We start from the raw sequence: 13873 nt of genomic DNA on the forward strand, positions 1-13873 counted from the left end.
CAGCTGGAACCCCTCATATGCTGGCGTGGCAGTGGACAGAAATCAAAAACATTATCGGTTTAACAAGGGTGGGAGGAATAACTCACTTTCATGTATTTAATAGCTTTATCCACTTTTTTAAACAGGTGCAAAGAGTGCACTATAGTCTGAACTACTGGTAACTTGAACGCATAACAATGGTTTCAATGTGTAGCTCAAGTGAGCATGCCTACTTAACTTTGAGGGTGTTTTCATCTGCAATGACCAAGAGGTAGCATCTTCAGTGAAAAACATCCATGAAAAGACAAACCATGTGAGTGCCTGCATGTTTGTTAATATTAACAGAAACACCATTAGTCACAGACATTGCGATGCTGCGTTTCATAGGCGCGTAATTTACTGCATCCTAATAGCAGACGCAACAAACTTGTGGTACTTTTAACCACCAACAGTGACTCCTATATCCCTTATTGTAGATCACCACATAACAATCTAAACTGGTTTATCTGGGCTGGCGTGTGTGGAAGCATATGTGTAACCAGCATAGAGTTCCCCTTCCCACTAATAGTGGCTTAACATAAATGTATTATTATTGATTATACGTGACAAGAGGATGTAACATTAATTAAAGTGTGGTTAATACATGTGTGCGGTCAATACAAGGGTTGGTTTTATGAAATAACATAAACAGCTGTAATGCGTTTTCTATACGTGCAGTAGATAGTCAGCAAAATACGGTATTTCTCTCTCTATCACTCTCTCTTAAATTTCCTCTACACACACACTGGGTTATTTAAATTGTGTGGCTATTGACCTGTTGTTCTTTTTAACCTCCTTAGGAACTAACAGTAGGACAACTGTCACCATCGGTACACTTACTGTAATGTTTCATCAGTTCAGGAAACAGGGGTCATAATTCATAGAAACTCATCATTTACATATGCAAGAAACACACCACATTGTCCATGCAACCAAACGTCTTCAAAATTATTTGTTAATACTAAGTAGAATTTGTGCATAGTTCCAAGTATAATCCTTGAAATCCCAGAAATAGTTGTAGTAAATAATGTAGTATTTCCCTATATATTTCACCTGTATTATCAAACCTTGTGATGGCTTCTGTCATTCAAAAATGAAAAGAACAAAAACAAGAAGACTTGAAATGTCTTAATATTTTCCTGCTCGTTTGATGGATTAAATACTGCCTTTGCTGAAGTATATGTGGGGGACTGAATTATTTGGCTGTGATCTGAATGATATGGTGGTTTCACCTCAACACCGCCCCCTGCTGATGAATCTGTACCCAGAAGAACAGCTTGTACAAACAAACAAACAAACAAGGCTGACTGCAGTCAGTTTTTTATTGTACAAACAACTCACAGCAACACACACATGTTATATATATATATTGTAGACATAGTAGTGGCACCTATAGGCTAACACAAATAATGCAAATTACACTCAGAGCCATTTTCTTTGGTTTGATACACAGATATGAATCAGCACCAGTAACTTTATACCGCTGACTTACATTATCATTGAAAATGTAAATTTTAAATTTGGACAAAAAAATAAAAGCTTTATTCACATTCTCACATACATTTTTGTACAGGCTTGTCCTTATGTGGACAAGTATAATTGTACAACTGACAGAGAGGATGAGCTTGGGTCCTTATAGACAGGTCAGTAAGAGCTTGGGTCCTTATAGACAGGTCAGTAAGAGCTTGGGTCCTTAAAGACAGGTCAGTAAGAGCTTGGGTCCTTATAGACAGGTCAGTAAGAGCTTGGGTCCTTATAGACAGGTCAGTAAGAGCTTGGGTCCTTATAGACAGGTCAGTAAGAGCTTGGGTCCTCATAGACAGGTCAGTAAGAGATTGGGTCCTTATAGACAGGTCAGTAAGAGCTTGGGTCCTTATAGACAGGTCAGTAAGAGCTTGGGTCCTCATAGACAGGCCAGTAAGAGATTGGGTCCTCATAGACAGGTCAGTAAGAGCTTGGGTCCTTATAGACAGGTCAGTAAGAGCTTGGGTCCTCATAGACAGGTCAGTAAGAGCTTGGGTCCTTATAGACAGGTCAGTAAGAGCTTGAGTCCTTATAGACAGGTCAGTAAGAGCTTGGGTCCTTATAGACAGGTCAGTAACAGTTTGTGCACCAACCATGGGAATATATTTACATTAATTTAAACCAAGACTCATGAGGCTCAGAATAGAAAGACATTAATTTAAACCAACACTCATAAGCTTCAGAATAGAAGGACATTCAACCCAAATATGACTGGCAAGCTAAGAAAAAGGGCTGTCCTTAAAAATAACACAACATAAATCTGAGCTTACATGGACGTACTGAGCTTACATTGGTGTCTGTATCAGTGCCCAATAAGGCCAGAATTAAGCACCATTAACACTTCCAACCCCTAGGCTTTTTTTTTGACTATGTTAGGTAGTCTGCCATGCCTGATATTTTTGTATATTTCATCTAACTAAAAACCATGAGGCAAAAGTGGCATTTATGATTATATTCTAGAACACCTCAGCAATAATAAAATGAAAGTAAAAGGAATGTAGTAAAAAACGTTTTTTATTAAAATGAAATCTAAAGACACTAAAATGTGACACTTTTCTTCACTTAGACCACTATGCATATTGATGAGAAAGGTGTGAACATTCTGGGACACCTCGGTCAAGAACAATGGCCATGACGTAATGGGCCTGGAATGTCTTTGTTCCTACAGGTTTACTTGACACATCATGACCCAATAGTGATCACTGAATTACCATCTCCTTATCATATGAATAGTTGTCATTTGCTAATGGGAGGGTCAAAACCTCACTAAGAGGCTGAAATTTGCAAGGGATTCGTAATATTGTCCTTACAAAGTGATTATTTATATTTTAGTTTCAAACTTTACACATTTTAAAAGAAAAGGGTTCAAGGTTGCTGTGGGTGTTAGTTTTATGTTTCACAGAGATTTTTAAATATATTAATCAAAATACCACCAAGTCCCCCACGGGGCCCCTTGGGGCTGGAAGAGTTAATCATTTATTAGGCCAGTATTCACCAATTTCTCATTCTGATTGAATAGGTTATTTATTTTTGGTACAACCTTAATAACCAACTAATTGGTCTTAACTAGTGCTGTCAAACGATTAAAATATTTAATCGTGATTAATCGCATTTTTGTCATAGTTAACTCAAAATGAATCGCGATTAATCGCAAATTTGTATCTATTCTAAATGTCCCTTCGTTTATTTATTTTTTCCATAATTTTATTTTTATTTAAATGCCCTTATCAACATGGAAAAGTGGATTGGCTTGCTTTAAGCAAATGTTTTATTTGATTGAAAACCAACATTGCCAAACAGGGCGGTACAAAATAAAATTATAAAGTGCACATTTCAGGTAAACAAGGACTCAGCCTATAGTGCAGTTAAACCATGGCTTAATATTTTCTTTTTTTCAAGTTTGCTGGGAACATAGCAGTCAGGCCTCTTATTTCAGAAACAATGAACCGTAACAGTTAGGTTACCAATAAAAGGTAAGCCTACTACTTCTTTGATTTCAGCCAGCTGCCTGTTGACATTTTCAGACAACAGTGAAGCTCGCTTATTTTGCACAACACAACTTTTAAAAGTAAACTTTCCATTCAGAAGCTTTTTATCATCCATTTCGCCGTATCGCGCTTATCATTCACTCAAACCGTAACGTTAGCCTACTACACAGTTTGCGAGGCCAAAAAGAACGTTAATCTAAAAAAAAAAAAAAAAAAAAATTATAAAAAAAAGAAATCGCGTTAATCTCGCGATAAAACAATTAACGGCGTTAAAATGGGTTTGCGTTAACGCCGTTAATAACGCGTTAAACTGACAGCACTAGTCTTAACCAATGTTTACTGATATGTAGCAAGGATCAAAATCAAAAGAAAATCCTAAGCCTTTTAATAAACTGTCTAAATATGCTACTTATAGCGGCATAGAATAGTTGTAGAACAGATATTCCTACCTGCAGACTTCAATTTGCCAACAAACAAACTCTATCAACAGTTTCATCTTATAGCTTCACAAGACAGAGAGATGAATCAGAACCTGATGGAGGCTTAAGGCTTTTGGAAAAGGTCTCTACCTTGTGGAAACACGAGGGTGACTTTTGAGGGTTATAGTAGGGTACTTTGGACGCATGTTAGCCTGGGTACCAGACAAATTTAGCCCCGCCCACAACATTTGAGGTCTGGAAGTTCGATCTGGCACTGCTCCGTTGGGGAGAAATTATCAAAAATCAAAAAGCTGTTCATGCCAATCAAATTGTCAGTGCGGGCTTTATACGATGATGGACAGATGATCAACTGTAACGTAATCAACCACGTCACCAAAGAGCGTTTGGGTTGAATTCGTTTTCAACACACATGGCTGCCGCTGGAGAGCTGAGATGTAGATGTGTAGATCAGGGGCGTTTCTAGGATTCAAAGAAAGGGGGGGCTTAGCCCCAAGGGGAGTGGCATGTTTGCTCGCGGCAATTTTTTTTTTTTTAAGGCCTATTTGGGGCCGCGGATATCCATTGTTTCAGACAGTTCATAGATTGGTTTAATCAGAAAGAGTGTGATTTTGCTCTGTAGTTTTGCTTGCATTCAGTATATGATAACACAAGAGACAGAATGACAGGGTCATAGTGAAATTTGACAACACAAATATACCAGCTGTGGTGAGATGACCTGTTCTGAGCACCAAAGCTGTCCTGTGGGTAGCTCTTCAGCTTAACCTGTCTGGGCCCTGTGTCTTTTTCACCTAAATCATTAGTTGCTGCAGCTGCTTGGTCTGTCTCTTCCTCTCTCTGACTCTCTGCCTCAGCCTCACCTTCTGCATGACCCTTTAAGTTCAAACATTGAAACATTAACTGATCGAAATCCAGAAGCCAATTTTATGACTTGGCATAAAAATATCATGTAATAATCTAGTTTAGGCTAACCCTTGGAGTAGCCTAGGCCTGACAACAAATGCCTATACATTTCTACCACAGTAGAAGAAAATAAAAAAAAACTCCACTCATTTCCTTCTAGACCTGGAGACCACTAACCTCCATCACACCGGCTCCTTCAGCCCTGTCAATCTCCTGCTTCTCTCTCTCATCTGACTGAGCGGAGCTGCCACCTCTCCTAAAGAATGTTCTTATATCCATCTGGTCAATGAATTGGATGATATACCGGTACAATAGCGTTATGAGGGACACTATGACATTTAGTTTTCACTAGCATTAACTGATTATAAATAACAACATTCTATAGTGACTGATAATATTGTTTTGAAATACTAGAGAGATATATCAATGCAAAGAATAGAGAGATGTCGATAGTTATTTCTTGTATTTCGAATTCGCTCGTTCACACTCTTGCTAACTGGTGACAGTTTCTAACAAAGTAGCAAGCTAGCTTAGTTTTAACATAGCCCACTACAATATTCGCTTTCATTTGCCTCATATCAAGTAAACCTAAAGCAGGCAACACTCGTTAACAACTACAGATAGCCACATTCTGTAACTTCTTGTACTTACAATTTCACTCCGTGCATCATTTACTTTGAACGCCTCGTCTATAATACTGGCTGTCGTTGACGAGAGTTGGTACTAGTGCCCGGGGTTTATATCGTAAAGTATGATGAAAGGCTATTGGATTATAATTTGAAGGGGGAGTAAACATACAAACCAGAACGCACGCACATAAGTAGCATGTTAGAGTTATACATAACTTGTCCGTGTCAGAAACAATAGTTTAATTTTTTTTATTTCATTTATTTTTTAAGCCAATAATGCCAAATGATTTGGGGGGGCTGAAGAACATTTTAGGGGGGCTTCAGCCCCCCTAAAATAGGCCTAACGACGCCCCTGGTGTAGATAGAGATGTTTTAGAAGACATCGACAGCGCATTCATTTTGAAAAGAGGAACAGAGGATCAAGGCATTTGTCGATCGAAAATATGTTAATTGCCGTCCTTCCTACGGGATCCGGTAAAAGTTTAATTTATCAGCTGGCCCGATGGTCTATGTTATGGTCATACTACGTTGTTCTGATTGGTTGCAGGTATTGAGCGAATTGAGCGAAGAGGAATTTTTTTACCTGGTTCGGTTGAAACACGCCCCATAATCACAGCCCAATGGAGCAGTATCAGACTCATATTCTGACTAGAATTATGAGTATGACATCGTCAGGCTAGACGCATGTTCTGAGAAATTGTCTTTTTTTTTCTTCTAAATAAACATTTTTAACTCACACAAGGATTTCATCCATTTCATGTCATTTTAAGTCTTCACTTCACAACAAGGAACCTGTTTTAAAGGAATAATGAGATATTTACAGTTTATTAAGGATGAATGTGCCTGTAGTTGTAGTGGGCCATTTTCATCATTTCAGTCTGATTATGGAATGTACTCTAAAACTGGGAACTTGTGTCAATAATGATACACTGATTGAAGTGCATTCATTGCTCTCAAACAACTTTCCACTTTAGAACAAGGGTCCTGCCTCCCAGTCACCACTAGCAGCCTGGGTGAGTACCATTACCATTACTCTCTCTCAGTCACCACTAGCAGCCTGGGTGAGTACCATTACCATTACAGCCTCCCAGTCACCACTAGCAGCCTGGGTGAGTACCATTACCATTACTCTCTCTCAGTCACCACTAGCAGCCTGGGTGAGTACCATTACCATTACAGCCTCTCAGTCACCACTAGCAGCCTGGGTGAGTACCATTACCATTACAGCCTCTCAGTCACCACTAGCAGCCTGGGTGAGGACCATTACCATTACTTGGACCTGCTGTGCCTTTGCATTGAGCAATGAAACACTGTTTGTCAGTAGAGATACTTATTCTACACTTATTCTGCCCCTACAGGTAACATATTCAGTCTTAGCTACAAGCTTTCTATTTTTGTTCTTAAAATATATCATATACATCATGTATTACATGTTCAGTGACAATAAGAAAGTGGCTAACACAGGCCTAATAAATTATGTTTATTGCAGACTTTATTTTGCACTTATACAGACACATATTAGTTATGTGTGAATGGTTAACATATGTTCCCTAAACTAAGGTGTTTCCCTAGTTTAATGTCCAGAAATCAGATCAAACGCAATTTATGTAAAATCCATACCCTACGTCAGAGACTCTCCTACAAAATGTCTACTTTTAAACGGTTGTTTCCGAGCGTGAATACATTTTAGTCGGTAAATAAATTGATGTTGTGGTAATATCAGTTAAACCCCGGCCCTACAGCTTTTAGTCTCACAGATTCTTTTAAATGAGACACCACAGGATATGTCATTCCACGCTCGTCCTGAAATCATGACACAGTCTTCTCCATCTGGATTAGATCCCATGTGGTTATCTGGCTGGTCATGTCTCCAAAACCTGGAGGAAGAGCAGAGTCCAGAGAGCACATAAACATAATAAATGGTGCTCATAATCTGTAAAATTAAACCATGCCAGGTATCAGATTTCAGCTCTTTACTTTGTTTTTAGATCTGGACATATCTAACCAATGAAATTGTGTTAAATGTGAATTGTATTGAGTAGAAACAAAGGTAAATATCTTTTGGGTTTTACCAACTTTAGGTTTGTGAGGGGTGTGTTGTCCACCCAGCGCCATTTGCCCTCTTCCTTAGCATCAGTTAAACCAATCCAGTGATTAGCCTTGGCCTTCAGGAAATCCTAATGTAAGAAATATCACTCATGATCTTGATAAGCAATATAATGATGGCTACTGCGATAACCATTCATTTCATCATGCTGATTTCAATCACATTAGTCTTTAAAGCTTGTGTACTCTTATCCAATTAATATCATTTGAGAGGGTGTGAGGTTGAAGCTGCTGTAATACATTTATGTATAAAATGTATTTGTCAACAAAAGCTAAGATGACCTTTATTGATCCCACACAGGGAAATGTGCTGAATACCTAATAGTCACAAATAGGTAGTTGCTTAGAATATTGATTACTATTCGTATTTATAACATACCTGATGTATATCCAGGACTGTAGACCATATTGCTTTTCAGTGTCACCATGTAATTTCTATTTAAATATTAACATATTTTATAGTTTTTGGATTATAATGTTGTATTTTAGTTCAGGTTAAAGTATGTTTTTACTTAACCTTGGCTCAACAAAAGCATAAGTTTATGTTGGCAATAAATGGTATTGAAGGAATTTTGGCACAGAAGTCCTATGTTTGAAAAGAAGATACAATCTGGGTAGGAACAAAGTAGTTTTACTCCTCATAAGCCATATTCCCTCGTTATTCCATACATACATCAATATATGAGTTCCCATTAAGGTCTAAAATATGTATCACTCATAATTATCACTAACCATTTCCCAATGATGCATAGTTTATTGCCTCTTAAAAAGGTCTGCTTCATACTTAAACCTAGACCTCTACTTAAGTAAACTGATATATTCAATGATATCACTGAATGATGACTACAGACTTGTAAGTAATGAACACATCTTTTGCTTGTATAGAGATCTGACTGGTTACTTGTACAGATTTCCGATACCTGCTTACTCAGCCATGTAGTGAGAGCAGGAATTGCTGCATGACCACTGAATGATTTCCTACAAATTGTGTGTAAATAATGTACTATTTTAAAACAGGATGCTGTTGCTGATGTTATATCAGGTAAGGAAATGATCTTGAGTGGCCCTCAGATACACGTATCATTAACCTGGTGTTTAACATATGATGCAAATAATGCTGTTTATACAGTATATGCAATAGCCATCCTAACATTCACACAAATGGTCTGCACACATGTAAACAAGTGCTTTCACTTGCTGCTTGCTGCTCTCAGGTATGATGTAGGTATAGGACAGGGGGCTACTGCACCAAAAATGAGTTCACCAGGCACTACTGATTAGAGCAACGGCGGTTCTACATGGAATTACGCCCCGGGCGAGACCCCCTCTGACAAGTGCTACAGGCGGAATATGTGCGCGGGGGAGGGGGCGTGGCGAGGGCGGTTAGTGATCTCCCCTAATAACTGCACATATTTATTTATTACCGCGGCGGCGGTTACAAACACGCACAGGCGTGCAGGCAATTCAGTGGGCCGCAAATTACTTTCTAGTCAGAATGGTGGTCCCTGGGACAAAACCAGTCGAAAACCCCTGCTTTAGCCTAGTGTCAGATGAATGAACATGTTCATACCCTATGGTCAAATCAGCTAGATAACGCTAGCTAGCAAACAATTCTGTTGGTGCTCAACATTAGCTGGTTGCCTTAATAGGAATTTAGGTTAAGTTACACTTGACTGAAAACACATTTTTACTTGAGCATCCTTCAATAGTTATCTTGATAATGTAATAGACTACTCTGTAAAAGATGTATTCAATTTCCCTCGGGATAAATAAAGTATCTTTCTATCTATCTATACTCTGCTAACTACTACCTTCACCAGTTGGATACGTTGAAGCAGTCAGTGGTCTCCTTCCACCAATTCACCTTGCCCTTGGTGACCACATAATCGTTCTGTATTACCTATTTGTATTAGCCATTTCACACAATTCAGAAAAACAAAAACGTGCAGGAATTATAGGCCTGTAATTATAATGTTATGAATGTGCGTTATTTGGAAGAAAGTCGAGGTGTGGATCCCCCGTTCCCCCCCTTGTCCGTTCCATTTGGGAGACCCAGAGGTGAACTGTCCCCCGCGCCCCCTCCCCTTCCCCCTTCTCCCTTCTCACTCAGGATCTGTCCACGGCACCTTCTTAGCGAGCAGAGGCGCCTGCAGCCGCAGGGGGCGCCAATTTGCCAATTCCCCACACAGTGATATGATAGATAATAGAAAACCGCTTCACGGCCCAGATGATTTTTTTTTTTTAAGTGCTCGTGCCGCCCCCCACGTCTTATGAAAAAGTGCCGCCCCGGGCGGCTGCCCGGTTCGCCCGTGCCTAAAACCGCCCCTGGATTAGAGTGAATAGATATGAAATATTTAATAAGGAATTCATGTCATACCATTTCTTGTTGACTGTTTATGATGACCAGGTGTCCTCCAATAGTCACACAGGCATCTCTACTCTTAATCCAGTTCTTCGTATCAGTGGAGAAGTGGTAACATGATCCATCAAAGTACTCCCAGTCATCAGCACAATTCTTCACTCCTTTATAAGGAATGCAATTAATAATCATCATCATCATCATCATCATTGTTTATTCAGGGAGAAATTGACTGAGCACAGGGCTCTTTTGCAGCAATGCCCTGATTGAGGCCACATAGTACAGAAGAACAATACATAAACAAACCACAACAAAACGAAACAGACAAAATAAATTAAAAAAAAACACACCAAACAACTCAGAAATTAAGCATAAAAAATAAATAAATAAAATAACATAAAGTAAAAAAATTTAATCAGAGAATCATTCAAAACAACAGCATTGAGGCACATCCTTATTATCTAAAAGGCTCTTAAATTGGTTGACAGACAAATACTTGGTTAATTTCAACTCCACTTGAATAGTGTTCCATTTATGGGAAGCAAAGAACTTAAAAGCTATTTTACCTATATTAGTTTTTGTAAGGGGGATTTCAAGGGAGATGAGGCTCTGTGACCGTGTATTATGACAGATGGATTTTAATTTTAAAAGTGACATGAGATAATTAGGCACTTTTCCCACTAAGGCTTTATAAACAAATAAAAGACAGTGTTTTTCCCTCCTGTCTGCTAGAGGGGACCAACCAACATTCTTTCAACATTCATTCCAACCACCAAAACTTGGTTTGTCATGATTTGTTGACATACTGTATGTATATACTGCTACTTTGACCGAAACAAAGACAGATATTACCACATTCATACTGATAAGTATGTTACAAGTCTTGTTACATGGTCAAAACCTGATATGGACAGACCTGTTGCTTTTTCAGTACTTTTGTGCACCAGAGGGAGGACAAGGTCTAGGAACCTACAGTCCACCACAGATGTATGGAAATCTCAGCTTGTAGCTCAGTCTTCAGCTTTGTGTTCTCCTTGGTGAGATCATCATTGCTGTTTTTCTGCTCCAATAACATCCTTTTAGTTTCTGATGAAAGAGAAGAAAACAATAGTAGACGATGAAATTAAATATCATAATAACAGGGAACTTTCCAGTCAGTTTCTGGGGGGGGGGGGGGGGGGGGGGTATTCAAAACAGGTTTTCCATTTCCTGTGTGAAAAAGCCAATAATTCTTTTCGCCCCCGAGTAGGGATGAGAATCGAGAACCGGTTCTTTTTTAGAACCGGTTCCTAGTGAACCGATTGTTTGGAATCGTCAGCCAAATTCTTTAACGGTTCTGCTATCGGTCCTTTGTGGCGTTGCGCATGCGCGAACTTCTTTAGTTTCCTCTTTCTTCTTCAGACTGCAGCAAACATGGCAACTAGGCAGAAGCGTTCTAAAGTTTGGCTCTATTTCACACGACAAAAATGACACCTACGCCACTTGTAACCTGTGTAAAAAGTCTATTTCGTCGAAGGGAGGAAATACAACAAATATGAATAAGCATTTGAACACACAGCATGGAATTAAATTACAGGAATGTCATGTCTTCGATGCATGCAGCAGCTCAGCTAATGTCGGCGCTTCATCTCTTTCTGTCAAGGGGAACTCTTCAAAAGTGATCACAACCACTCACTGTGTGAAGCAATTTGCCTTTATTGTGTGTAGTCGATCAAGTTATCTTCTGTCCCTTCGTTTGAAGCATACATTTTAGCTCCGGCATTGGTCTCCCATTATTGATCATTTCACGTTTGGATTGAAAGTCCAGTTTTGAGAAATGTTTGATCGTAACGGTGTTAATTATCGGAGGGCGTATGTTATCAGCAAACGTTCGCGTTTTCGTGTCAACCCATTATTAAACTGAGCATATCGTCTTTTAATCCATTATTAAACTTAGCATATAGCTACGCTAGCTTGGCTATAGAATCTTCCATTTTCAGCCCCCTACATTGAGGCAGAGGTAGTGTTTGCCTCCCCTCTTAATGTGGCTTTATGTCAGCTCAGCAAATTCAGCGATTTTGTTAGTGCCATTTGTTTCATTGTGTAAACCAGCTTTCACTATATAGATAATCTCCATTTCCATCCAATTTAGCTGATGACGTTCAGAGTCAGACCGGTTCAGAGGCTGGTAGTCTGTCTGGGTCACAGGCTACAGCTAGCACGTCATGTACACCTCTAGCCCATCCTTTCTTCGAGGCAGGGAAAAATAAAATTACCGACGGGAGGATCAACGAATGTCACCGAGCAGTGACTAAGTTTGTGGTGAAAGGTTTGCACCCTTTTACTACGGTAGATGCCCCAGATTTTCGTTAGGTTAATTTCTAGGAACATGTTATTTAAGTTATGTAAGTTTTATTTTAAGTTCAAGAGGAATATGTATAAATGTTTTTGGTTATTTCAATTTTTTTTAATGTGTATATACATACTGTATATGGTGTGTGCAGCATTATAGAAAATTATATAAAAGAAAATTAATGTAAATAAACCCGTTTGTGCTCTTTTTTTCACCCCTTGCCCAATAAGAATCGATAAAAGAATCGATAAGGAATCGAATCGATAAGCAGGAATCGATAAGGCATCGGAATCGTTAAAATCTTATCAATTCTCATCCCTACCCCCGAGAAGATTATTATCATCTTGAAAAAAGAAATAGCCAAAGTCCAGAGTGGTCAAGTGTTAATCAGAGTTAATTACTTAGTAAACAATGCATTACCAGAGCATTTTCTCATGATTTGCTTCCAGTTTTTATTTTGTTATGTTTAAGGAAAACCAGTCAATATCCACTAAGTGTCAAGTGTGAGGTGGCTTTAAGTGTGGAGAGGAAAGGAATGGTGGGGTGTTGGGGATGAGTGTGTGGTGGAGGATTAGTGTTAAGTGTGGAGAGGTAAGGAATGGTGGGGTGTTGGGGACGAGTATGTGGTGCTGGAGGGATTTTATCTAAAAATTAGTTAATTCTGTTGACAGATAAAAATCACAGTTACACACTTAACGTTGGGGTATGAGTGGTAATACTAGGGTTAGTTTCAAGTTAGTGATAGTTTAGTAGACAGTAAGTTGACGGGTAGTTGAGAGTTAGAGCTTGCACTTGATATTTGACTGACTTTTTGTAGGGCTTTGCATATTCAATCTTGATTAAATATCTTCAGATGTGTGCAATACAGTGCTTGTGCATTTCTCCCCACCTGACATATTAGCTTGCAAAGCCAGAGTAACATTGGCGTGCTCCACCCTCAGTAAGTCTAACTGTTCTTTAACACCTGTTGGAAAGTAAAGAACATGTGGCAGATCTTCTGTTCTACTAAACAGGCAAACTTGTTACTTGGACAACATGGTCATGAGAATAGAAATGGTAGAAAAGGTTATATTTGGGGTTAGTGTTAGGGTCATGGTAACTTGACGGTCAGTTGAAAATGTTCATAGTTTAAAGATTACTTGGTACAACGTTATTTTCAGATTGATGTCTTTTACATAATAGACTATTCAATATAATGTGTACGTTAAAAAAGGTGGAATGGGTAGCAGTCTTGGCCAGATATGACTGATTTTTCAAAAAGTACGATGAAATTGTCTGTCAATTGTGCATACTTTCAGAATCTGACCCTAACCTAATTTAAACTAGCAATTTGACCCTGACCCTAACCTAATTTATACTAGCAATTTGACCCTGACCCTAACCTAACTTATACTAGCAATTTCCTCTGAAAAGTCTCCCCCCTTTTCATAGTTTTCATTTCAAAGGGTGATGATGTCTGTCACAGCTTTTGTTCACTGTTTCACATTCACTCTGTACTCTACTCTCACATGCCCTTGCCCACACATTCACTCTGTACTCTACTCTCACATACCCTTACCCACACATTCACTCTGTAC

The 13873-nt window shown here is 38.9% G+C and overlaps 1 protein-coding gene across 1 annotated transcript; it reads right to left on the reverse strand.

The window, feature by feature from the left end:
• Window positions 1-7372: 7372 nt before the first annotated feature.
• LOC105901306 (C-type lectin domain family 4 member E-like) lies at window positions 7373-10269 on the reverse strand. The gene is made up of 2 exons (XM_031584746.2): window positions 9983-10269; window positions 7373-7676 (listed from the first exon to the last, which is right to left on the reverse strand). Exons 1-2 carry the CDS (start codon window positions 10172-10174, stop codon window positions 7518-7520), a joined length of 351 nt encoding a protein of 116 aa, XP_031440606.2. The 5' UTR covers window positions 10175-10269; the 3' UTR covers window positions 7373-7517.
• Between the last annotated feature and the right edge of the window lie 3604 nt (window positions 10270-13873).

This window comes from Clupea harengus, chromosome 18 (assembly GCF_900700415.2).
Source record: "Clupea harengus chromosome 18, Ch_v2.0.2, whole genome shotgun sequence".
Lineage (NCBI taxonomy): Eukaryota > Metazoa > Chordata > Actinopteri > Clupeiformes > Clupeidae > Clupea > Clupea harengus.

Excerpts from the sequence above, each read along its gene's own strand:
- LOC105901306 (XM_031584746.2), bottom strand. The coding sequence starts at position 10,174 with ATGATGATGATGATGATGATGATTATTAATTGCATTCCTTATAAAGGA. Across the intron at positions 7,677-9,982 it reads TAAACAGTCAACAAGAAATG|GATTTCCTGAAGGCCAAGGC; the intron begins GTATGACATGAA and ends TTCTTACATTAG.